This window comes from Pelodiscus sinensis, chromosome 23 (genome assembly GCF_052426305.1).
Source record: "Pelodiscus sinensis isolate ZL-2025 chromosome 23, ASM5242630v1, whole genome shotgun sequence".
Lineage (NCBI taxonomy): Eukaryota > Metazoa > Chordata > Testudines > Trionychidae > Pelodiscus > Pelodiscus sinensis.
The window spans coordinates 12,186,150-12,209,705 of NC_143074.1; the positions used below are offsets into that span (position 1 = coordinate 12,186,150).

Consider the following 23,556-nt stretch of genomic DNA (forward strand, 5'->3'; position numbering starts at 1 on the left):
GGGTTTTATAAATGAATGTGGATTATACTTTATATGGTCCAAAGGGAAAACCTGTAAATCTACGATGCACCCCATATTATTCACAGTAACATTATTATGACATGATAGTAACTTTTTATGCAAGATGGGTCATGTAAGATATCACTGGGAAAAGTTCTGATAAAGTACAAGTTCACTTACTATTGGACTCTAATGACTTAGGATCAGACCTGCCTACTGAGAACATACAGAATGTTATGGAGTAGGGGGCAACACAGCAGCCATTCTTGCCTTGAGTTTTAGCTGCAGGAAACCCAGATGACACATTTGAAAGCAAAAAGAGGGAAATGTTTTTCCAGTGTAGATACAGGATCCCAAGGCCCAAAGCACAGTAAAAGCTGTTTACTAGTGGACAGCAATGAAAGCTTTCAACCAGACCCTAGGGCCCACAAAACTCTTGCCCATGTGCATGATCCAGAAGGTGACTGAAATCCAGTGATGCAATAGAGTCAAAATAAAGCCAGTAAGCAAAAACCTATAGCCATGACATCTGAATCAAGCAGAGCAGGACAGAGAATACGAAGGCAGAGTGCAGGCTAGTCTGGTATTCTGTCCAAAGCATTCACGGGCCAGTTTTCTCCAGCCTCCATCGTCGCAGTATGTCGTCTGCTGCCTTCAGCGTAGCTTCCTCCTGAGCACACACAGACTGTCAGGCCTACCAGGCTCCATGCTCACACCCTCCCTCTCCATAATAAACTATAGTTATGTAAGATGTATAAGCTTGGTTCATCTGAAGGATCACAAATGCTGTGTATACAGCATCACTGAAAGGCAGCCACATCTGGGACAGCAGGCAATCAGTGTACATCAATCTTTGCAGTAATAGAGGATGACACACATTTTGGCCAGATGCACTGGGGTGAAGCGCTATTCTTATCCAAAGTGCACTGGAATCTTTAGTGGCCATGAATGGGCGGAACCTGGATTAGGATCTCATATGAAAGACACTCACATAGCCTTCATTTTATTTACCTCTGAAAGCTGAAAAGTTGAGTCAGTTCTTGACAGACTTTGAACCTGTGGTCCCAGGTTATTGTCTGGTATTTTAGGCCCCATCTCTTAGCTGCTTATCCCTTCCAGCATATACCCTCATTTACAGCAGGAGCCCTGATCACTACCTGAACTCCCTCCCCTTCTTTCATGTTGCCCAGATGCCTCACCTTCACAAAGCAGAAGCGGATGAGATGGTCAAAATTCCTCTTGTGTGGAGTACCGTAGAAAGCGGAGACTGGAATGGCAACTAAACCCTGTGCAGCGGAAGTGGGGGGGGGGGGGGGGGGGGAGGAGAGTACACCCAAATTTACTCTTTTCTCTCCCACACACTGATCAGAAAAAGACACGCATTCATTACTCATGGACACCTCAGGTTACTGAGCCGATCAAACCACTCTTCCAGCTACTTGCTTTTCAAAATCAGAGTTAACCATCTCAACAGAAGCTTGCTGCCTGACAAACTAGCTGTTATCCCCCCTCACCCTACCAAACGGTTGGCCTGGTCTCTGGTGTCAGGATGCTTTCAGAGCCAACTAGTAAGGGCAGGGAGTGACAGTGGCAGCAGAGTATAACAAGGTGTCATTTGATTCAGAAGAACATTATAGATGGGGATTTGAACCCTGACTTCTGAAGAAATATGGTGGAGAAAGGGGATATAACCAGATGGCTAATCTAGGGGATGCCAATCACTGAGCTCTTTTGGTGTGTGACAGTGCACTAGAAGGAGGATTAAAAGATCATGTACTCAACTGTGTGGGGCATTAGCAAGCCTCAAGTAACAGGCCCAATGACCTTAAGTCAATGCTCCATTATTAAAAAAATCGAACTGCAGCAAGGAGAATAGGGGACCGTCCCAGAAAACAAGCCTGCTGGAGAGAGACTGGGGCATTTACCTTGTTTTTAATCATCCACTTTATGAACCGAGAGTCATAGGGTTCCTCAGAGTCAGGGAGATCAGGTACTTCACTTTCTGCAAGACACACACAGCAGCATGGGCAAGAGGAATGATGGAACTAATGAGACAGAGGATTTCCCAACTGAGCCAGGTACCCCATCGAGCTAGATGTCATAGTGGACAAACACACTAGAATGTTCCCTGTACTAGGGACTTGGGTTTGAACTCTGGTGCAGGTCATATGTGAAAACACATATGGCCAGTTCATGCTTATCAGTTAAGCACAGTTGCCAGGCTCTGTTCATGGGAATCCCAAGGCCAGGAAAGATCCTCGTGCACGGGTGGTCATGAGTCACAAGGGAGTTTTACTGGTGTTGGAGACGTGGCACATAGCACGGCTTGTGACCAACTGGGTTAACATTGCTATTAAGCAACAAATTCCCCAGTGGCACCTGTCGATGTCTCTCTTTCCCCTTCCCTTCTCAAAGTGAAGAAAATGGATCAGGCTTTATCTTATTCTAGTCTCCATCACACCTGATCCCAAGCTATGAGCACCGTCCCTTTAATGTGAAGAGCAGAAGCAGATAAAACAGTCACATGAACTCACTGAGCTCTGAGTAGTCTGCCATCATGAAGTAGGTGCCTTCAGGAATGATGGGCTTCATGCCCCCAGCAATTAGGCTCTGAACAAGCCAGTCCCGCTTCTGCTGCATCTCCTGAGCCAACTGCACAAAATAACTGTCTGGTTTCCCATAATGGTCAAGCTCTCTTTGGAATGCCTGAGCCACTGCTTCCTGGAGAGATGAGTGAGGAGAGGGATGATGGAGAGAGGGGCTCAGACCTAGGTAGAAAGCATGCCCTGTGCATGCTGAGGTTTACTTACAAATTCTAGAGGCAGACAATGAACTGGGGTTTTCACTTCTGTTCAGATGTGTGGGAGTTTAGGGGCAGCTTAAGACAACAGCAGGCCTAGATCAATACAAGCGTATCTCTTCTAAATGAAAGTATCAAATATTGTACTTATACAACAGAGCACCATTGCCATGTCAGAAGCTATTTATTTCACGTTATTTATTTCACGTTCAGCCTGTACTTGCAATATTAAGATTGTGTATTTATTGTAGCCTATTACTGTTAAAGTAATAGTAAAACCCTGATTTTCAAACACCTGATTGCTAATGTTAACAAATACTACCTAACATATACATTCCTTTCCATGCTAATTGCAATACTGTTCAATAATAATAGAAATTCATACTTTCTCTTTAATATTTTAAATAGTTTTACGCAGCCATTGAAATAATAAAATAAACTAATTTACCAGATTTATGCATCGCATGTGAAGTAACTCACCAGGAAACATTTCAATAGGTAGAGCGGTACATGCTCTATTGTCCCATGGAATCACAGTTTCATTATTTTTCTCTTTCCATGTATTATTTACTCCACATTTAATCCTTCTTTCTAATCATTTTGATTATTTTATCTTTTAGCTTAACATCCATTGTATTCTACTTTACTATCATTGTTCTGTGTTTTGATAATTTAGTTGAAACAGTTGCTTAAAATTTTTCAGAAAATTAACATCACGGCAGATAAAAAGAAAACGTCTGGAACGTAGCATTGTAAAAGGAAAGCTGAGCAGATTAAAGAACAAGCAAAGTCAAAAGGATCCTTTCCTGTGTTAGGATTAATGAAAAGTAGAAAAAAAATAAAAACCGTTATTTTTATATTTACATTGTTAATTACGAATGTCAGGAAAATAAAGGTAAAATTTCACTCCAGACATCTCATTTATCTCTATATTGAATGCAGGGGAGATACCAGAGTCACAGTTTGCCTAAGGAGACAAAAATCCTTGTGCCAGCTCTGCCAATGGCTTTTCATTTGCCATTTCCTAGCCACAGACAGGGGGCTTGAGAAAGGAATTCCTTCAATGGCATATCTGGGCACTGGTCTGAGCAAGCTTGCTGGCCCCACACCTTGTTGGGGAAGTTGCATCTTAACTGGATGGTGTGTCTCAGGGGGCTCTTACCTCTAGGCTCTGTACTGTTGTGGTCTTAGGACACAATTACCTAATCTCTCCTCAGACGGGCTCTAGGGTTTGCATCAGACATCTGACATGAGGCAATCCCTCTCCAGGTGTTCAGCCCCTTACCTGAGCTGCTGTTGGACAGTGATACACAGCGTTCTGGTGGACAGTTCTGAGGTGTTTCAAAAGGTGATCGGGCCCCAAAGTCCAGCCAACCTATTACAACATAGAGGGATGTTTCAGATTCTCAGCTATTTTACACCTGCTCCACTTTATTTCCATACTGACACCTTCCACTGTGTTCTGCACAAGACAAGGTCAATTTGCAAAGTCTCCTGTTACCTTCAAAAGCTCTGATTTAAAGCGGAGAGATTTCCTCAGGCTATGCTAAATCTTAGTTGGACAGGAAGTCCAACAATCAGAGAAATGTCATGGAATAGGAAAGATTGGTTTAATTTCAAGCGGACTGGGCCTTAGCCAAAGTCCCCCATTAGAACAACTGAATCAAGGGGCAGAAAATTTTTTGAACATAAAAATAGCTATACTGGGTCAGACCAAAGGTCCATCTAGCCCAGTATCCTGTCTTATAGAAACAGGGCTCCCTCCCCTGTCATACATTCCCAGCTTCTGACAAACAGACGAGGGACACCACTCCTACGCATCTTGCCTAATAAGATTTGATGGACATATTGATGGAGCTATCCTCCATGAATTTATCTAGTTCTTTTATGTGGGAGATATTCCCCTGCCACTCCAGAATCAATCACCTTCCATCCTGTAGTGCTGAAGGTTTTGCCAGCACTCCCAATGGTTATCGTGCGATCCCACATGCCCGGCAAGCTGGCTGCCAATGAAACAAAAGAGAAAAACAGCTGGAAGATCTCATAGCAAACAATACTATTTGTCCTTGTACTGTATTAACACTATGGTACCTTTGTGCCCAGTTCACACACCCATCTTGTATTTATTAAGTTGCTTTCATTCAAGTGGACCTCAAAACACTTACAAGCAGACAGCTGTGTTCTCACAAGGTGTTGCTTTCAATTTATAATGATAGGTACTTTAGTTTTGAGTAGGGTTACCAGGTAACTTCAGAAAAAATACCAGACACACTTGATGGGGTGGTAGGAGTGGGGAGAGAATCAGTCGTCGGGGAGCGGGACTGACCCAGACACATGCAGATCCCAGGCGCTGGGACTTTTCAGTTTAGAAAAGAGGAGACTGAGGGGGGATATGATAGAGGTATATAAAATCACGAGTGGTGTGGAGAGTGCGAATAAAGAAAAATTATTTATTAGTTCCCATAATAGAAGAACTAGAGGACACCAAATGAAGTTAATAGGTAGCAGGTTTAAAACTAATAAAAGAAAGTTCTTCACACAGTGCATAGTCAACCTGTGGAACTCCTTGCCAGAGGAGGCTGTGAAGAGTAGGTCTATAAGGGTACGTCTAGACTACATGGCTCCGTCGACAGAGCCATGTAGATTTGTTGTTTTGGCAAAGGCAAATGAAGCCGCGATTTAAATGATCGTGGCTTCATTTACATTTACATGGCTGCTGCGCTGAGCCGACAAACAGCTGATCAGCTGTTTGTCGGCTCGCGCGCTAGTCTGGACGTTCCCCCTGTCGACATCAAAGCCATTTGTCGACAGCCCCGGTAAACCTCATTCCACGAGGAATAACGGGGCTGCTGACAAAGGGCTTTGATGTCGGCAGGGGAGCGTCCAGACTAGCGCGCGAGCCGACAAACAGCTGATCAGCTGTTTGTCGGCTCAGCGTGGCAGCCATGTAAATGTAAATGAAGCCGCGATCATTTAAATCGCGGCTTCATTTGCCTTTGCCTATGTGTCTAATCTACATGCCTCTGCCGACAGAGGCATGTAGTCTAGACACAGCCTAATAGAGTTTAAAGAGAAGCTAGTTAATTTCATGGAGGTTAGGTCCATAAAAGGCTATTAGCCAGGGGATAGAAATGGTGTCCTTGGCCTCTGTTTGTCAGAGGCTGGAGAGGGATGGCAGGAGACAAACTGCTTGATCATTGTCTTCGGTCCACCCTCTCTAGGGCACCTGGTGCTGGCCACTGTCGGCAGACAGGATACTGGGCTAGATGGACCTTTGGTCTGACCCAGTACGGCCTTTCTTATGTTCTTATGTTCTTAAGAAATTCCACTGGCGTCAAACAGCTGAGAGAAGAATTGAGGTGCACTGGCAGGGCTGACCTTAGGCCGATTCGCCCAATTCCCGTGAAACAGGAGAGAGGCATAGTGGCAGGGCCGTTAAGAACCTCACTTGAGTACTCCGACCGTTTGTACACATATGTTATGGGGACAAAGCAAGTGACATAAATGGGATTGCTCATGGTCTCCCAATGCTTCTCTGTGCTTCCCCAGGACAGAGCTGTGGACTCACAGGGCACCCACAGGCCTGCACAGACAAACCAGGCATCTTACCAATCCGGATGTGCTCCTTCCCATCGTAGACCAGCCACTCGTACACTTCATCGCTGAAGCACAGGACATCATGTTTCACACACAGGTCTGCGATGAACTCCATCTCCTCTCTGCGGAACACCTATGCCAGGCAGGCAGAGCAGAAGGGGCTGTCAGGCACAGCATTCCTCAGCTCCACAACCCACAGTGAGCTCTGAGGCTCAGCCCTTGTGGGCCCAGCATCTCAGCCAGATGTCGGCCTGCTCCAGGGAGAGGGCATCAAGCGAGAATGCCGGGATCTTCGCCAATAGGGGTGCCATTCTCCCCATCCTTCTTACAGCAGCCGCAGCCTCCACCCTGACCCAGGGACCAGGCTCTCCTCAGGGCACTTCCTCCCCCTCTAATTACCCAAGTAAAGTTACTCCTGCTGGCAACAGGCTGAGATGCTCCCTCCCAGCCCCATACTACAGACTGATCTCTCTGTGCAGTAAGGATAATGTGTGGATGCTTGGTCTCTTGACTGAGGGGATTTAAAAGCTATTCCTCTCTTCGAATTAACTTTGATAGGCGCTACACTAATGAAGAACTAGCGGAGCGCTTAATTCGAACTAGGTAAACCTCATTCCACGAGGACTAACGCCTAGTTCGAATTAACAAGTTCGAATTAAGGGCTGTGTAGCCACTTAATTCGAACTAGTGGGAGGCTAGCCCTCCCCAGCTTTCCCTGGTGGCCACTCTGGGCACCACCAGGGAAACTCGTCTGCCCCCCTCCCGGCCCCGGAGTCCTTAAAGGGGCACAGACTGGCTACGGTGCCCGTGCCAGGTGCAAGCCTGCCAGCACCCAGCCAGCAGACCCTGCACCTGGCACGGCACGAGCCAACCACCCGCTGCCACCCAGCCCTCCGCCTCTTCCCAGGACCAGGCTGGCAGCTCCCGGGAGCCTGCCCGGGTCCGCAAGAGATGGGCGCCCACCTGGTCTAGTGCAGACATCGTGGACCTCATCCACAACCTCCGCACTAGGCACAGGAAAGTGGCTGTCTTCAAAACGCTAATTCGAACTAGTTTTTAGGTCTAGATGCACTAGTTCGAATTAGCTTAGTTCGAATTAACTAATTTGAATTAAGTTAGTTCGAATTAGTGCTGTAGTGTAGACATACCCTTCCTCCCTCCTGGTCCTGCATTCCATGAGATGTAACTATTCATTCGAACTAAGGACTTAGTTTGAATTAACTTTTAACTGCCGTGTGTAGCCACAGGCAGTTAGTTCGGACTAAGGAGATTTAAAAATGGCGCCCGCCCAGGAACATACAAATGAAGCCCGGGATATTTAAATCCTGGGCTTCATTTGCAAGTTCGAATGCCTACATTAGCCTCCCTAGTTTGAACTAGGGGGCTAGTGTAGATATACCCTAGGTTTTTTCATTTTCTTCCTGTTTTCAGGCTCCCTGCAGAAGGAAGGGGGAGCTCTCCCAGCTGGTAGAGGCCCTACCTTCCCCAGGGGGTTGTTGGGTGAGTTCAGAACGATGGCTTTGGTTCGCTTGGTAAATCTGGAAGCCAGCTCTGCTGGGTCCAGCTGCCAATCTCCACTGGACATCAATTTACCAGCTCCTGCAGCTTTCTGGAGAGGACAGTGAGGGAATCATGATTAAAATCAACAAATGATGGGGGATATGGGGGTCTTTCCCCTTGTTCTGACTCTTAACATTAATACATTGCCCATCTCCAGCCCACTTCTTCTGAGCATCTCAAAGCACTCTGTAAATACTAATGCAGTGGTTCCCAACCTTTTTTATGCCACAGATCGGCAAACCCATTCACAAACGTTTAGCGGACCAGTAACATTGTATTTGTCTATTTGCATATTCATTATCCAAATAACGAACAGGCAAATAGTCACATAAAATGTTACTGGCCTGCCTAGCCCCAAACCACCCCCTTGCTCCCCAGTGCTTAACACTCTTTGACCCCCCCACTTCTACACCCCATGCCCTTCGACCCTTTAACCTCTGACCCTCACAGCCCATGCCAACACCCTCTTGCCCCGTGACCCCACCATGCCCTCACCCATTACCCCTTTACTCCCACCCTACCCTCGCACTCTTCTGAGCAAGGCTCCTCTAGGGAGCGTGGCCATTACTGCTGTGTGGGCAGGGAGAGCAGCCCTCCTCCTTCACAGCTCCTTCCCCCTCAAGCGCATCTTGTGTCCCCATGGGTAGAAGGCGGGAGTGTGAAGCCCCAGCAGGGCCGCCATGACGGGGGGAGAAGAAGAGAGGGAGGCGCTTCCTGCTCCAACTCCTTCTGCCGCCACTTCAGCCCCAGCGCTGCCACTGGCAAAAGCTGCCCCGCGGGGGGACAGAGGAGAGAAAGGGAGCCCTGGGGAAGCACCTCCTGCTCCGCTTCCTCCTCCTGCTGCCACTGACAAAAGCGGCCGCGTGGGCAGGGGGAGGGGCCGTTGGAGGCGCCCATGCCTCCCCACTTCTTCACGCCCCCTCCCTCAACCAATCATGTCTCCCCAAGTGCAGAGTGGGGAGGAGGGAGGAGGCACCTCCTGCTGCCACCTGCTGAGCCACTATGGCTGCCAGAGGTGAGCCAACAGAACGGCCGGCTTGAGCTCCAACAACCGTTGCGGCCTGGCAGCCAGTGGTACTGGCCCGGTGGTTGGGAACTGCTGTACTAATGGATTAAGCCACCTCAGAAAACCTCTGGTGAGACAGATGGGTGTCATTACCCTGACTACAAATGAGGCACAAAGAGATGTGTGACTTGCCCTAAGTAACACAGCAAGTCAGTGTAACAGAGAAGAATAGGCCCGGAGCCCTGCCTCACTTCTAATCCTGGGCCCCAACCTTCAGTCCATCCTCTCTCCCTCTCAGATTTAGAATAATAGAGATTGGGCCGTCATGAGAGGGTGGTGAGAAATCCACCATCCTCTCTCCAGCTAGGTCAGCTTGTCCATACAGTTCCCCAGTGCTCGGGGCTTTCTGTCAGGGACCTGGGGAAGCTTTGAGATCCAGGTAATATTCAGGATCAATCTGATGCACAAAGCAAGAGGTTTCTTGAGATCTGCTCTTTTAGGGACTCTCTCAATTTACTTCAAGTTCTTCCACTCGCAGACTGATATATCTGCATCCACGGCAGCAAGACCAGAGAGGATGGAAACTCCCCCTGCCAGGACCCTCCACCCCTGCCATGAGACCACTATGGAGAGGAACAAATTATTTGGTTCCCTATTTCCAGCAAGGTGGGGCACCACAAATTGTGAAACTGGTCCTGATGAAAGTCCAGGCCTTACTGAACCTGATCTGGGCTCAGCAGGCCAGTTCAGAGCCCAACTCAACACTCTTACCATCAGGTTTCATTCAGGATGCACTGTAAAGCTGCCTCTCACCCTTGCATGCCATTTCTATTCTGAGGGCTTGGAGGGAAAGACAGCAGCAGGCTTGTTAAAGCCCCAGGGTGGCTTTGCTTTGATGCCCACTTACCGGTCGCAGCTGTACGAACACAGGGGTGCCCCCGGCCATCTTCGCCATTGGCTCATAGCAGTCAAAGTAGGGCTCAATGAGAATCACCTGGGAAGGCACCAGAGGGAGTGTCAGAGTCTTCACTGTCCTTCTTTCCCCAGTGCTGATGGATGCAGGGAGATGGGGGGGACGGGAGATTTTGCTCCCAACTGCAGCTTGCAAGGTCATTACTTTATGATCAGGCTCTGAGACCCCAGAGTGGCTGGGTACCAGAAAGAAGAACAAATGGAGCAGGAGCAAAGTTGCCACTCGTGGAAATGAGAGTGCTGGGGAGTGCCCACTGGCAGACCTGGCCTCTAGTGGGCCAGTGTAACAGCTGTGGGCTGAAGCGAACAAGGATCTGCAGAAGCCTCGGTTTGGGTGTCCTGCTACAGAGGGAAGGTTTGGACTAGAATCCCAAGCAGCCCCACACAAACAGAGACAGATGGGCAGCCCTTCATAAGGAGATATATGGCGGAGGGGGCCATAAACAGGCAAGAGCCTCCAGCTTCATTCAGTTTACACAATATGGTGGAGCCAGAACAAGCACATCTGCTAGGAGTGAGCTGTGCAGTTGAAGGACAGTCCTTGGTTACCTCATCGCCTTCGTCAACCAGAGCCTGGAAACAGCAGAAAAGGGCTTCGTATGCCCCGACTGTTACCAGCACGTTGGTCAGAGGGTCAAGTTCTTGCCCTAGCAGCTTCCCAAAAAAGCGAGCCAGGATCGTCACCAGCGCCGGGTGTCCCTGTAGCAAGGGGTTCAGAAAGAGAGCCACAAAACTCTACTTGGATCAACCTTGTGAGGGAGGCTAAGCTTCTTATTGCACCTGGGGCAGCACAAACTCCTTAGCACTTAGCAACGAATAGGAGCAGGAAGTAGTTAGCAAGGGAACCAACACAACCCCTCACCCCACAAGTGAGCCACTCTGCTCCCCTTCCCTCCAAAAAAGATGGCACCGACTCCCCATCTCTAGTCAGCCCAACCAAAACACTATCTGGCAGCAACATCTGCTCTAAGAGAAAGAGGCGGCTCTGTCACGCACAAAGACCCGGGTGTATTGATGCAGCATGATGTTCTCCCCACCGACAGCCTTCACAAACGCCTCCTTCGCAAAGTCTGGTGGCGGCAAGTCAGGAAACCCCTGGCCAAGGTTCACAGCTGGGTAAGTGGCAGCCAGTTTCACAAATTCCACCCTACAGAGATAATACCAAGATTTAGAGAGAGTCCAAGCCAGTGTTCCCTTGAATTTTTTCCACCCATGAGTGGAATGAATATTCTTACATGCACCAGTGTGGAGGGGACGTGTGACATGGAGGTGATCCGTGACAAATCACGTTCATATTGGTCCACATAACAAAATTCATGAGGAGGAATGTGGGAGGGGGCTCGGGGCTGAGGGTTGGGGTGCAGGAATGTAAGGGCTTCAGCTGGGGGTGCAGGCTTTGAGTGGGGTTGGGGATGAGGGGTTTAGGGTCATAGAAACATAGAATCCTAGGGCTGGAAGATGTCATCGAATCCAGCCCCCTGCCCAGAGCAGGACCAACCCCAACTAAATCACCCCAGCCAGGGCTTTGTCAAGAGGATGCAAGAGGGGGCTCCAGGTTTGGGGAGAGCTTCAGGGCTGGGGGTTGGGATGCAGGAAGGGGTACAGGCTCTGGGCTGGGGTGTGGGCTATGAGGTGTAGGAGGATACTCAGGGCTGGGGGAGCTCAAAGTGGAGCAGTGAGTTGGGGCTTGGGCTTACCCGGGCAGCTCCCTGCTGGGGCAAGTGGAGAGGGGAACTTCCCCACCGTCCACAATGGTTTTGGGGCTTGGTATCTCTCTCTGCTGCAGTCCTGAGCATGCGGGGCTTAAAGGGAGGCTGCCCAGCCACACAACTGCAAAGCTTGGTGGGAACTTAGATCCCAGCTGGCAGCACACCCCGCTTCTTGCCAGGAGCCCTTTGTCTGACAAATCAACAGAACATCTCTGCTAGCCAAAGGAGCCAGACAGGGCAGCAGTTCCAGTTCCCAAGATTGCACAGGGCCCATCTTAGAAGGAGACCCCAGAGGGGCAGCAGCCCCCTATCACCACAACAGAAACCTTAGGGGCCTCTTCCAACACATCTGTAAAGCTCACCCTGCAGCTTGGGAGAGTTACAGAACCGCACCTGAAACCATACCTACATGTAGATGTAGAGCCACCCCTACATCTAAGGCGCCATTGATTTTTCCTGCTCTTAAATTAGCCTTCTATTTAACCCCTTATTTTGTGCCCTCTTCCAGGATGATCACAGCTATGGAAACTTGCTGAAAAACTTTTTGAATATTGAAATATACTTTAGCCACTGAGTCTCCATTACCAAAGCACACAAGCTCTGCCAGATACTCCAACGGGTTAGTATCACCTCCCTTGCCTGAGTCTACACTGCTGTGTCTAAACTACATCCCTTTCTTGAAAAAGGGATGTAAATTAGATACTCCAAAATTACAAATGAAGCTGGGATTTAAATTTCCTGTGCTTCATTTGCATAATGGTGGCCGCGTTTTTTTCCAAAAGGGGCTTTTTGAAAGAAAAACGGCTGTTTAGACAGGGATCATTTGAAAATAAAGACTGGTTTTATTTTCAAAAAATCCCCATCTAAGCAGCCATTTTTCTTTCGAAAAGCCCCTTTTCGAAAAAAACGTGGCCGCCATTATGCAAATGAAGTGTGGGAAATTTAAATCCCGGCTTTATTTACAATTTTGAAGTGTCTAATTTACATCCCTTTTTCGAGAAAAGAGATGTAATCTAGATATACCCCATATTTCTTATGTCAGACTTCTAGGCTCTGCTCCATTCAGAGTTGCCCACTCCTACATCATGTAGACTTACCAGACATTCTTGTCCAATCCTTCCAGCCTTCGAGCCTGAATAGGCCTTGACATTTTTGTCTTCAGAGGAGAGGAGAAAAAAAAAGTGTTAAAAGCTTCTACTAATGCCAAGATGGATCCATACCCAAAGAGGCTGATGCCTCCCTCAGAGCAGCCAATAACTTAGCATTTTGCCCAACTGATCACAAATTGTGTGGTTTTAATCCAGGTTTTCCTAATCATTCCCTGGACAGTTGAAAGAAAACTGTAATGATGACAGCTTGTCTGGTGCGGTGCCTTCTCTCAGGCTAAAGGCATCTTAGAGGAAGCAAGATCAGAAAGTCTGAAATTGGCAGAAAATTCACTTTGATTTTAAAGTTTCAGAAGAGTTTAGAAAGCCATGAAAATACAAAAAAGGGTGTAAATTCTGATCAGAAGTTTAACAAGACAGAAGAAATCTGAGTCTAGGTATATTGGGCAATATCCTCAGCTAATATAAATCAGCAGGTAAAATGAAAGGAGCTACAGCAAAATACACTAGCTACAAATCTGGCCCATCATTTATAGGCTGCAGTGTTTTACCTTCAGCTGTCCTTCCCCTCAGAATGTAGGGAAGATCCTCTAGAAGGAACCTCCAGTTCCTTCAGGCAGTACTTCTCAGCCAGGAATGCTTGTACTCTTAGAGATACTCAGAAGTCTTCCAGGGGATAGATCAACTTATCTACGTTTGCCTAATTTAACAACGGGCTACATAAAAAGCACCAGCAATGTCAGGAACACACTGACATTTTATAAACAATATCTTGTTTATAACACTCGGTATACTGTGCCTTGAAATGTAAGTACAATATTTATATTCCAATTGATTTATTTTATAACTATAAGGTAAAAATTAGATAGTAAGCGATTATTCAGTAACAGTGTACCGTGACACCCTATGTATTTTTATGTCTGATATTGTAAGCAAGTACAGTAATTACTCATTTAACATGTGCCCACTTAACACATTTTCACGATAGCACAATTTTTTTTTAGGGAATGTTTTTTTGAATAACATGACCGTCCCCGAAATAACATGGAAGTGCTCCGGTCAGCCGCTCTCTCAGCTGGGCTCCTGTGAGCCACATATGCGCTCGTGGCTCCAGCCTGCACTTGCTAGCAGCCGGCTGCTGAGCACAGGCAGCTGCCTTGGGACCGGGACATAAGGTTGGGGGAGAAAGGGGACTGGGTTACAGCAGGGGGGGAGGTGTTTGGTTCTGGAGAAGGAAAGGGCAGGAGAGGGGAGGGGGATTGAGTTGGGAGTATGCCCCTGTGACAGGTCTGCCGGGACCCGCACTGCGTCTGGCGAGGAGGGGTCGGTGGGGAATAGCGTGGTGGGCGGTGAACCCTCCGCTGCTTTGCAGGGAAAGCCCCATCCAGGTGCCTCATCCCCTCTCCTCCGCCCCTGCTTGCAGGCCCGTGCCATTCCCCATCAACCCCCCCTCGCTGGACACAGTGCGGGTCCCGGCAGACCCGTCACAGGGGCAGACTGTACTCCCAACCCAATCCCCCTCCCATCTCCTCCCCTTCCCTTCCCCAGAGCCAAACACCTCTCCTCCCTGCTGTAACCCAGTCCCCTTTCTCTCCTAACTGTATGTCCCGGTCCCAAGGCAGCTGCCGGTGCTCAGCAGCCGGCTGCTAGCAAGTGCAGGTTGGAGACGACTCAGCACCAACAGAAAACTGACTTTGACACCACCGCTTGAAATGCAACCCCCACCTTTTCCATTATTTTCAATGAGAAAATTGACCCCGCGTAACACGTTTCCGCTTAGCATGATCATTTTCTGAAATGTATCTACCGTGTTAAATGAGGAATTACTGTAGATTTTAAATGAGGAGAAACAAATTAGACTCATGGAAAGGTTACAGTAGACTGAAAAGGTTGGGAGCCACTGGCCTAAGGAATACTGGACTATTTCTTCCTATACAAACAACATCTGTTTTTATTCCTCATTACCCATATCCTCAACAAGCATCCCGATGGTACCAAGCACTGTACAAACACAGAAGAAACAGATGGTCCTTGCCTCACAGAGCTTACAGACTGGAACAACAACTGGATGTAGACAGACACATGGGGGAGCACAAAGAAACAATGGTACCAACAAACCATTTGCCTACCCATGTCAAAAATTTTGTAGTCCATGACAAAAGAGAATTGCAAGGAGGGTTTTGAAGGAGGATGAGGTAGCTTTGTAGATGTTTATGGGGAGCTCTTCCCACGCATGAGGGGCAGCACAGAGATGCTTTTTTGAGAATTTAACAAATGGGCAATACGTGGTTGAAAACACTGGCTGGTTGGAGGTGAGAGTTGACTTTTTGACAGTGTATGAGAGATAATAGGTAGCATGGGGGTATTCCATGAAGGGTCTTGAAAGTAAAGACAAGTATCTTAAGTTTGATGCAATGGAAAAAGGAGAATGAATGGTGCAGAGAGAAGGTGACATGGTCAAAGCAAAGAGCTAAGAAAATGATATTTGTAGCAGCATTTTGAATGGATATGAACATTGCAAGAGAATTATAGCTATTTAGGGCTGGAAGACACCTCAAGAGGGCCTCAATCCAGCCCTAGCAGGTGTTGCAGTAACTGAGGCACAAAACAAAGAGAACTTGGATGAGTTTTAGCTGCTCGGCTAGGTAGGAGACACCATACTTTTGAGTTATTAAGTGATTCATTTGTGGCTGGAAAGCCAGGGAAATTTTGTTCTCTGATCTCATTTCCCCAGGTTCTCTGTTCCCTGCCTCTGAATGCTTGATAGCTTCCCAGTCAGAGAATTTCCACTCACCTCCTTCTCTCTGTTAGGGTTCCCAGATGGTTTCAAAAAAATACCGAACCCCAAAAAAATGCCAGGAAAAAAATGCCTTCTGTTGGGTGCCCACAAGCACTGGCCTTGGGAAAAATGTCCGATATTTTCTGAATTTTTTTACCGGTCAGAAGGCACAAACACCAGGCAACCCTACTCTCTGTAGTTTCCGAAGGGCTGCATTATTATTTGATAAGTGTCCCAATGCACTGTTATCTCAAGCCAGGATCTCACAACCTTTATGCAGCTTCTGTTCTCATGAAGAATTTTACAAGTAAATCATTGGACAGTACGGTCATCATCATTGGACTGTACGGTCGCCCTGCCCTATATCCACCCCTGATCATGCGTGATACCTTATGACAGTGGTGGGCAATAATTTCTGCAGAGGGGGTTATGCCAAGAATTTTGGTAAGTGGACACGAGCTGCATTTTTCTATTATATTAATGGAAGGATTCTGGGGTTTGGGATGCAGTTTGGGTGTAGCAGGGAGTTCTGGCCTGCGGCAGAGGGCTGGGGTGCAGAATGGGGTGCAAGGTGCCAGCTCTGGCCCTGGCCGAGAGCTCTTACCATAGGCAGCTCTCAGCCAGCAGAGCAGCAAGCCACTCAGGCAGGCAGGTAGGTTGCATGCATGCCATGGTGGTCACTCAAAGCAGACAGCTGCTGCTGGCAAATGTCTCTGTACGTCTCTTGGGAAGAGGGGGTACAGCAGGTCTCCATGCATTGCACATGCCTGCAACCACTGCCCCTGCAGCTTCTACTGTCCATTTTCCGGCCAATGAGAGCTGTGAGGCTAGTGCTGGAGGTGGGGACTGCACATGAAGACGAGGTGCCACCCCAAAGGGCATGCACAAACACACTTGCTAGCAGCAGCTGGCCTCTTCCGACAGCAGTGTGGCTGGGGCCATTGCAGGCAGTCAGCCTGCCTTCCTGCCTGAGTGCCCCGCTGCACCACAGGTCTTTTAGTGGCCTGGAGGGTCATGTGGGGACCGGAGGGAAAAGTTTGGCAGGCCAAATCTAGCCCACAGGCCATATTTTGCCCACCCCTGCCTTATGACGAACTCTGAGCCCTTCTATAGCTGCTAGCATAGAGCTCTGGGTACAGCCCATCAACATGGGGATGGAAGACCGAGGAGGCAATTGCCCCAGGGCCTGGTGATTAGAAAGAGCATGGGGCTCACAGCTGCTGCTACTGTGGCACTGGCAGCTGGAGCCACGGGCCTTTTAAATCACCAGTGTGCTCTGGCCAGCGCTAAGGCTGCCTGGGGGAACCTAGCCCCAGCACTGCCCTTTGCCGTAGAACTCGCCTCTCTGGGAGCACAATGCCCATGGTCCCCATCCTTCCCTGCCCTGCCCAGGGACCTGGCAAGGAAGATGAGGTGGCTTTGTAATGTTTATGGGGAGCTCTTCCCATGCGTGAGGAGCAGCACAGAGATGCCTGGTTGAGAATTTAACAAGCGGGCAATGGCAGCTGGGATGACGGGCTGTTTGGAGGTGGAAGTTGAGTTTTCAATAGCATAGGAAAGATGAAAAGTAAGATGGGGTAGTACAGGCAGGGTCTTGAAAGCAAAGGCAAGTACCTTAAGTTTGGTACAATGGAGAAAGGGGAGCCTGTGGAGGGTTGCTTGATAGCTTCCCAGCCAAAGAATAAATTTGCACTCTCCTCCTCTCCGTAGAGTCCTATGGGCTGCATTGTTATTTGATACGTGTCTCAATGCACTGTTATCTCATGCCAGGGTCTCGTGAACTTTATGCAAGTGAGGAGGAATTTTACAAGTAAATCATTGGTCAGCATGCTCTGGCAGGAGTGCTGGGCTTGGGATCTGTCATGCATGATGCCTTCTGATGAACTCTGAGCTCTTTTACATCTGCTAATGGACAGTGCTCTGGGTACTACAGACTCACCAGCTACCTGCACCCCTTTGTGCGATTATGGCCCAGGAGAAGACCAATGAAAGCCTTAGAACCTTTCCTGTGCACTTGCTTTTAGCTCTCGCAGGACAAGCTCATGAAGGTGAGAGTTGGTGAAACACGAAGCCTGTGGCTGCTTCTAGTGGGAATAAAGGAGAAGGGGCTAATAGAGGACATTGAGAACCCTGCAAGTAAATTTAAGGTTAAACATTAACACGGCTAGTGTTCTGTCCCATTTCACTCCTTTGTAAGATAAAAGTTCTTGGTGGCAGTGTAGGTGTGTGACTTTGGATCCAGAACATGCTGATTCATCAGCGAGGAAAAGTGACCAGCAATTAGTAGCAATGCATTGCCTTGAAGTAAGAACTCCAAGTCTCAGAAGTCCCCTTCAAACCCCCTGAGCTTTTGAAGAAATACAAGAAGCTCTCCTAACTCTTTACTCTATTAGCTCCCCACCTGTCATGGGAAGAGGGCTGCTCCAGCCCCACAGGGGGCCCATGGTGGACAGGGGCTGTTTGGCCAACCGAAGCAGCCCTGGACTGCAACAAGCCTGGGCTCACCACAGACAGGGCTGCCCTGGAGCAGTCCCTGCTTGCAGTGGGCGAGACGGGGGCCACTCTAGCCCAGCCACAACAGGGAGGCAGCTCCAGCCCACTAGGGCTACAGTTGCCCTCTGGCCTGCCTCCTTTTCATCAGTTAACTGTTTAAACATCACGTTTAACTGGTTAACCAATTAAATGGGATTTTATATCCCTACACGTTACTAGCTTCCTTTTTTTCCCAGTCCGAGTTTAAAGTAACCATTCCCCCAAGACTACAGAGCAGAAACCTCTTCAGCACAGCCACCACTAGGCTGAAGGACTTGCCTGGAACTTCACTATGACTCGCCACCCTCGCTAGTTAATCAGTTAAATGTTAGGCTTGCTTAGCATTTAACCAACTAAGCAGAATCCTGGGCTGAGGACTGTTCCAGCCCAGCTGGAGCAGCCCCCAAGCCATGTGGCTTCCGCCCGCAGCCCCATGCTGGGACTGCAGCTGCCACTGGCTCTCTGCTGCTAGCCCCTACTGGAAGAGCCCCTGTTCTCCGTGGACCTGGGCTCCCTGCAGACAGAGGCTGCTCTGAACAAATTGCAGGCCCTTGTGGGGTTGCTCCAGCCCCCCTTCCCTTCTGTTAACCAGATCTGGTAAATATTACCCATTTAGGGTGATGCTTTCTGATTAACTGGGTAACCAGTTAACCTTTCACATCCCTAGCCACCACTTTGGGAGGCAGTATGGATAGAGAACTGCCCAGCTCATCTGTTGGCCTCTGAAATGAACGCATTTGGAGGGAATGAGAATGGGCCTGGGAATGAGGATCAGGAGATTTGGATTGTATTCCTGACCTTGCCACAGATCATTGTGAGATCTTAGGCAAAGGAACTTCACTGTTCTGTGCCTCAGTATTCCTGGGTAACACCCTGTCAGGGGTGCTAATATCTGTAAAGTTTTTGGGGTTCTTTTAATGGTGAAAAGAAGGGCTAAGTATTATCATCTCTGCAAGAAGGGGCTAACCAGCTTTGGAGATGCAGAGACATCAAGGATTCATTCCACATTAGAAGCACTGCCCTTGTGCTCATTAGATCTGTGATATTCAGACCTCAATGGCTCCAGAACCAAATTAAAGACCAATATTACACGAAAATAGTCTCAGCTATAAGTTAATAACTTAGAGCAAGTCGATAACTTCATTGGTTAATAAATAGCAAAAGCATTCTGACTGATCAATAACTTAGAATTATTAGTAATTAAATCACACAGGGTCATGTGCTGCAAAGAGACACATAAGAGAGCCACGTGTGGGTCATAAGCCTCAATCTGAGTATCACCACATTAGATGTTTCCATTAAAAGATACACAAAATTAGCTGGGTAGGGAAGAGTTTGCATTGGCCATTACTGTGTCATCATGTCTGCCACTGCTGTTGATGCCAGTTTACTGGGGGACTAAGCTTTCTGCTACAGGCTTGACTTGGGTGTAGATCTGTTAAAGGCATCAATTACGCATTGGACCCGGAGAAATGCAGGGCCAAGTGCTCAATACCTTGTTGAGATACCAGCTAAATCCAGCACGGTTCTTCCTTCTCAGAAAGTACTGACCCAGAGACAGTCCAGATCTCCTGAGCATGCCACTGCAGCCACTGGCCCCAGTCCTAGAGAGATAAACCTGCATTTCCCAAAAAAAACAGAAAACAAAGGGATGAGATTACCACTGCCATCATTACAGATATAAAGCAAGGACTCCATTTAACTGCGGAAACTTGCACAGGCCTCTCATTCTAGGCTAGAGCTTTAGATATTCTACACTGAGATAAAATCTCTTGTTTGTGCTCTGGCTGACAGGATGGAAGGGGAGTGCATGTGTGTTTTTTTATGGGAGTATGTTGTTTGGAGGCTAGAAGCAACTGGAGAGAAATTAGATGCTTAGTGCTTCTTCACTTCACAGTTTAATGACAAACACAAGACTTCATTTTGTGATCCTGGCTTTGCATGTGTTTTAACACTAGAGTAAAACCCAGCGACCAACCGATGAGCTCTCTCCTCCCAACAATTCTAAGCTCTTACCAGTCCCTGATGCTTCTTTCTCTTCTTAAACCCAACCTTACCTCTTCTTTTCTACTAGTTAAGGACAAACCATGGCTGGACCCCTACCATTTCTGAGAAACCTTCATTGCCCCAGAAGCCACAGCTTTTAGCTGTTCAATTCCAAGCCTATTCTATTTAACAGGAAATCTGCTTCCTGCTCTAGTGGTTTCAATTAGGGATATTAAATTTAGATTAATTAACTAATTGAATAGTCAATTGGGTTTCCATCGACTATTTGATTAGTTTATAAGGGCACCTCCGCCTTTGAAATGCCAGGCTCTTGCTATAGTTCAAATGCGGAAGCCCTGCAGGAAGCGCAGGGCACTCAGCCTTTGAAATGTACAAGATACCCAGTGGGGCTCTTGTACATTTCAAACGGAAACTGTGCAGTGGAGTCCTCACTGGCTCCACCCTCCCTCTGGGGTTTTCTGCTTTTGAAATGTGCAAGAGCCCTAGCAGGGATTATACATTTCAAAAGCAGAATCACAGCAAAAGCGGCGCAAGCGAAGACTGCTTCAGTCCCCGCTTGCACTGTTTCCCACTGTGCCTCTACCGCCCCTGCCCCCCGGGGAGACGGTGCTGGGAGGAACCGGCTTTTAAGCCAGCTTCCCTCAGCATCAGCTCCTGCTTCCCCCCCTTACTGCCTCTCTCTGATAGAGACAGCAAGGGGAGGGGGGAAAGTGACTAGTCACTTACATCCCTAGTTTCAATATTTAGATTCAACACAAAACCACAAAGAAAATAATTTACATTTCTGAGGTCAGGTCTCTTCTGTTCTACAGCATAGTCTTAAGCGTTTGATACTTACTAACAGAACTAATATTACCTTGACCGGCTTACTGGCTTGGCAAATTAATTTAAGCCCAGACCAAAGAAACTGGTTTCCTCCTGTTCAGAAAATATAAGTTCCTTTATACTGATAAACTGCAGATTAATTCACAAAGCTCTTCAACCATAAACTAAGCCAGGAATTTGAAACAGACCACTGAGAAATTAATTTAAAATTACAGAGAGAAACATTTTCTACGCTAAATATAGGCCAGGGATCTCTATTACTTTCCACCCTGTGTTTTTATTGACACAACTTCAAGGTGGGTATAAATTGCCATCAAATAAGAACAGCAGCATTGAATACTTTGCAAAAGAGATTCAGGCCCACAATGTTACATAGCATTGCTGGGGACTTGTGAAATAGCAGCTTTATCCCCTTGAAGAGAATGTTTGAAATTCAGGGTGTATAAGTGTGAAAGAAGAGACAGGATTTATATAAGTATTAGGCATTATTATGAAATTGCTACAGCCTCAGCTGACATATGCTGGTTTGGTGTCATGGCAGTAAATGGAGCTACATAATTTATGCCACTTGAGAATCTGGCCCAAAATGTATCTACTGGTCTTCGCACTACCCATTCCCATGAAAGATGGAATGCAAAAAGTTAAAGATATCCCTGAGGACCCATTTCTTTCAAGTTAATAGGGAAAGGGTAGGGAAAATTCAGAAGACTAGGCTACAGTAGTGTCTCCACATTATTGTCATATAATTCTGAGGATCTCCAGTAACCTTCTCCATGCTCAGACTGTGAGAAAGGAGGACAGGAAAAGGCTAATTAGGTGAGTAAAGACCAGGGGATTCTTTAGGCAATACTAATTATGTATTTCTGCAAGTGTCCTTCTCAGGCTCTGGGGTGCTGTAACGTAACCCCTCTGTGTGCAGCGCTCTAGTTCATATTTACAATGCTCCACTGCCTGCTGCATTTAATAGGCATATTTTCAACCAGAGAGTCAGGCTCAGCTCCTAAAGGAGAATGAAGCAGGCAGGTGACTCCTCTAACACAGTAGGGCAGTGCAAATTTGCGCGGTGGAGTTGCACATACTGGGGTTATGTTAGAGCAGCTCAGAGCCTGAAAAGTCCCCTTGCAGAAATACGTCATTACTATTTCCTATTGCTCCTACTAGTAAATATAGTCTCCTTTGTTCTTCTGTTTCTTGTGTCCTTCTTTGCACCAGTGAATCAGCAAAAAGGAAAAAATAGCATGCCTGCTCTAAAAATAGCCCAGCGTGAGGGACTCAGGCCTGATCGCCTGTTCCCTGAGGAGCAGCAGCAGGGTAAATGTTTGCTCTATGACTTGACTGCTTGATGAGGAAGGAAACACAGAGAAGTAGCCAATACTACAGACTAATAGTCTGATACAAAGCAGCTTAGAATGGGAAATGTAAATCCACTTACTCCAACTTGTGCCAGTCTCTCTTACTCTGCACAGTCCACCAGCACAACTGACCTAGATTTCCTTCATGCACACCCCTGCTTCTGATTTGCTTCAGCTGCTCTTGTGACTTCCTGGGAGGAGCTTTGGTAGAGAGCTGTTGAGAAAGGCTGCAGAATGAACAGAAACAGAGGTAGAATTAAACTGGGGAAAGGAGATCTGGGGGAACATTTCCAAAGTGGAGACATGGTTTAGGAGCCAAGTCTCATTTTCTAAAGTGCTAGGCTTATCTTACTAAATACCTAAGTGCTTGTCTGCCTACATAAGGAAATTTCCTGGCACAGCTATTCTAGCATAATTATTCTGTTATTCTGTATAAGTCCTTAGGTGGACATAATATGCTATGCCAGAATAAAAATGATTTTACTCCAGAGTAATTACACTGCTTTATAAGTGGACCCTCCGAGAAGATGTGCAGGAAGGAAGACAATATTTGGCATTCCTGGAGTTAATTAGAAAAAATTAACATTTTTTCAGGGCTTCATCATAAAAAATCAGAGGACACAATTTTTCCCTCATAATGTAATACTTTAACAATATATAGATATAGATATAGATACCAATTAACTAGCTTGTGTCTATGCATCATCGCTGTCTTCTGGATAGAATCAACTACTCACTTGCATGTCTTAGGCCTCATATTGGTAACTGAGGACACAGTCCAGGGACAAATGTGGAGCTCCTAAAGCTACAATTTGTTATATTTATATCTAAATATGCAATATAATGGAAATAATAGCTGGCATAAAGCAGTTAATATCTGCTACTCTCAAACACAGCCACTCCAAATTGCATCTTTTGCAGTAATAAGATAATGAATGCCTTTCATCTTTCCTTTATGAATGTTTTAAAAATGTACTATGCAGACCGACATTCTAAAGTCAGTTTACTGAGTTAAAATAAACCTCAGTGGAGCGTGTACTGTGCCGAGAAGTCTGCTTTTATTGATGCCACAAAATTACCATAGAGAAGGTAGTTGCATTTCAGTCACAATGTTACCATTCAGGGCTCAGTACAACTAATGTTAGGTTACATGACCAAATAGTCTGACAGTGGTGAACTATTGTCATGGAAATACAGTGGGGTTTTAGAAATGTTCCATTTTGTAAATGGATGTGGATTAGTCTTTATATGGTCCAGAGGGAAAAGCTGTAGAGCATACATCTTCAATTATGATTGCAAACTCTCATTAAA

The 23,556-nt window shown here is 47.1% G+C and overlaps 1 protein-coding gene across 3 annotated transcripts; it reads right to left on the bottom strand.

Annotated features, from left to right (window-relative positions):
• Positions 1-366: 366 nt before the first annotated feature.
• Positions 367-22,479, bottom strand: KYAT1 (kynurenine aminotransferase 1). Of its 3 annotated transcripts, XM_006119047.5 has the most exons (14): positions 22,326-22,479; positions 19,557-19,679; positions 12,742-12,800; positions 10,932-11,082; positions 10,485-10,634; positions 9,871-9,957; positions 7,878-8,006; positions 6,410-6,530; positions 4,727-4,803; positions 4,086-4,175; positions 2,535-2,721; positions 1,926-2,002; positions 1,200-1,286; positions 367-670 (listed from the first exon to the last, which is right to left on the bottom strand). In XM_006119047.5, exons 2-14 carry the CDS (start codon positions 19,638-19,640, stop codon positions 602-604), a joined length of 1,368 nt encoding a protein of 455 aa, XP_006119109.3. In that variant the 5' UTR covers positions 19,641-19,679; positions 22,326-22,479; the 3' UTR covers positions 367-601. The 3 variants fall into 3 exon arrangements, with proteins under 3 accessions (XP_006119109.3, XP_006119110.3, XP_006119111.3); XM_006119048.5 differs by lacking the exons at positions 19,557-19,679; positions 22,326-22,479 and adding an exon at positions 17,227-19,538; XM_006119049.5 differs by lacking the exons at positions 19,557-19,679; positions 22,326-22,479 and adding an exon at positions 15,545-17,203.
• Between the last annotated feature and the right edge of the window lie 1,077 nt (positions 22,480-23,556).

What these genes read in the sequence shown, in the direction of transcription:
- KYAT1 (XM_006119047.5), bottom strand. Translation starts at nt 19,640, where the DNA reads ATGCTCAGGAGATCTGGACTGTCTCTGGGTCAGTACTTTCTGAGAAGG. An exon ending in TGTTCGTACAGCTGCGACCG is followed by an intron (nt 8,007 to 9,870) that starts GTAAGTGGGCAT and finishes TGTCCTCTCCAG; the next exon opens with AAAGCTGCAGGAGCTGGTAA. An exon ending in GAAGGAGCACATCCGGATTG is followed by an intron (nt 4,804 to 6,409) that starts GTAAGATGCCTG and finishes TTTCATTGGCAG; the next exon opens with CCAGCTTGCCGGGCATGTGG.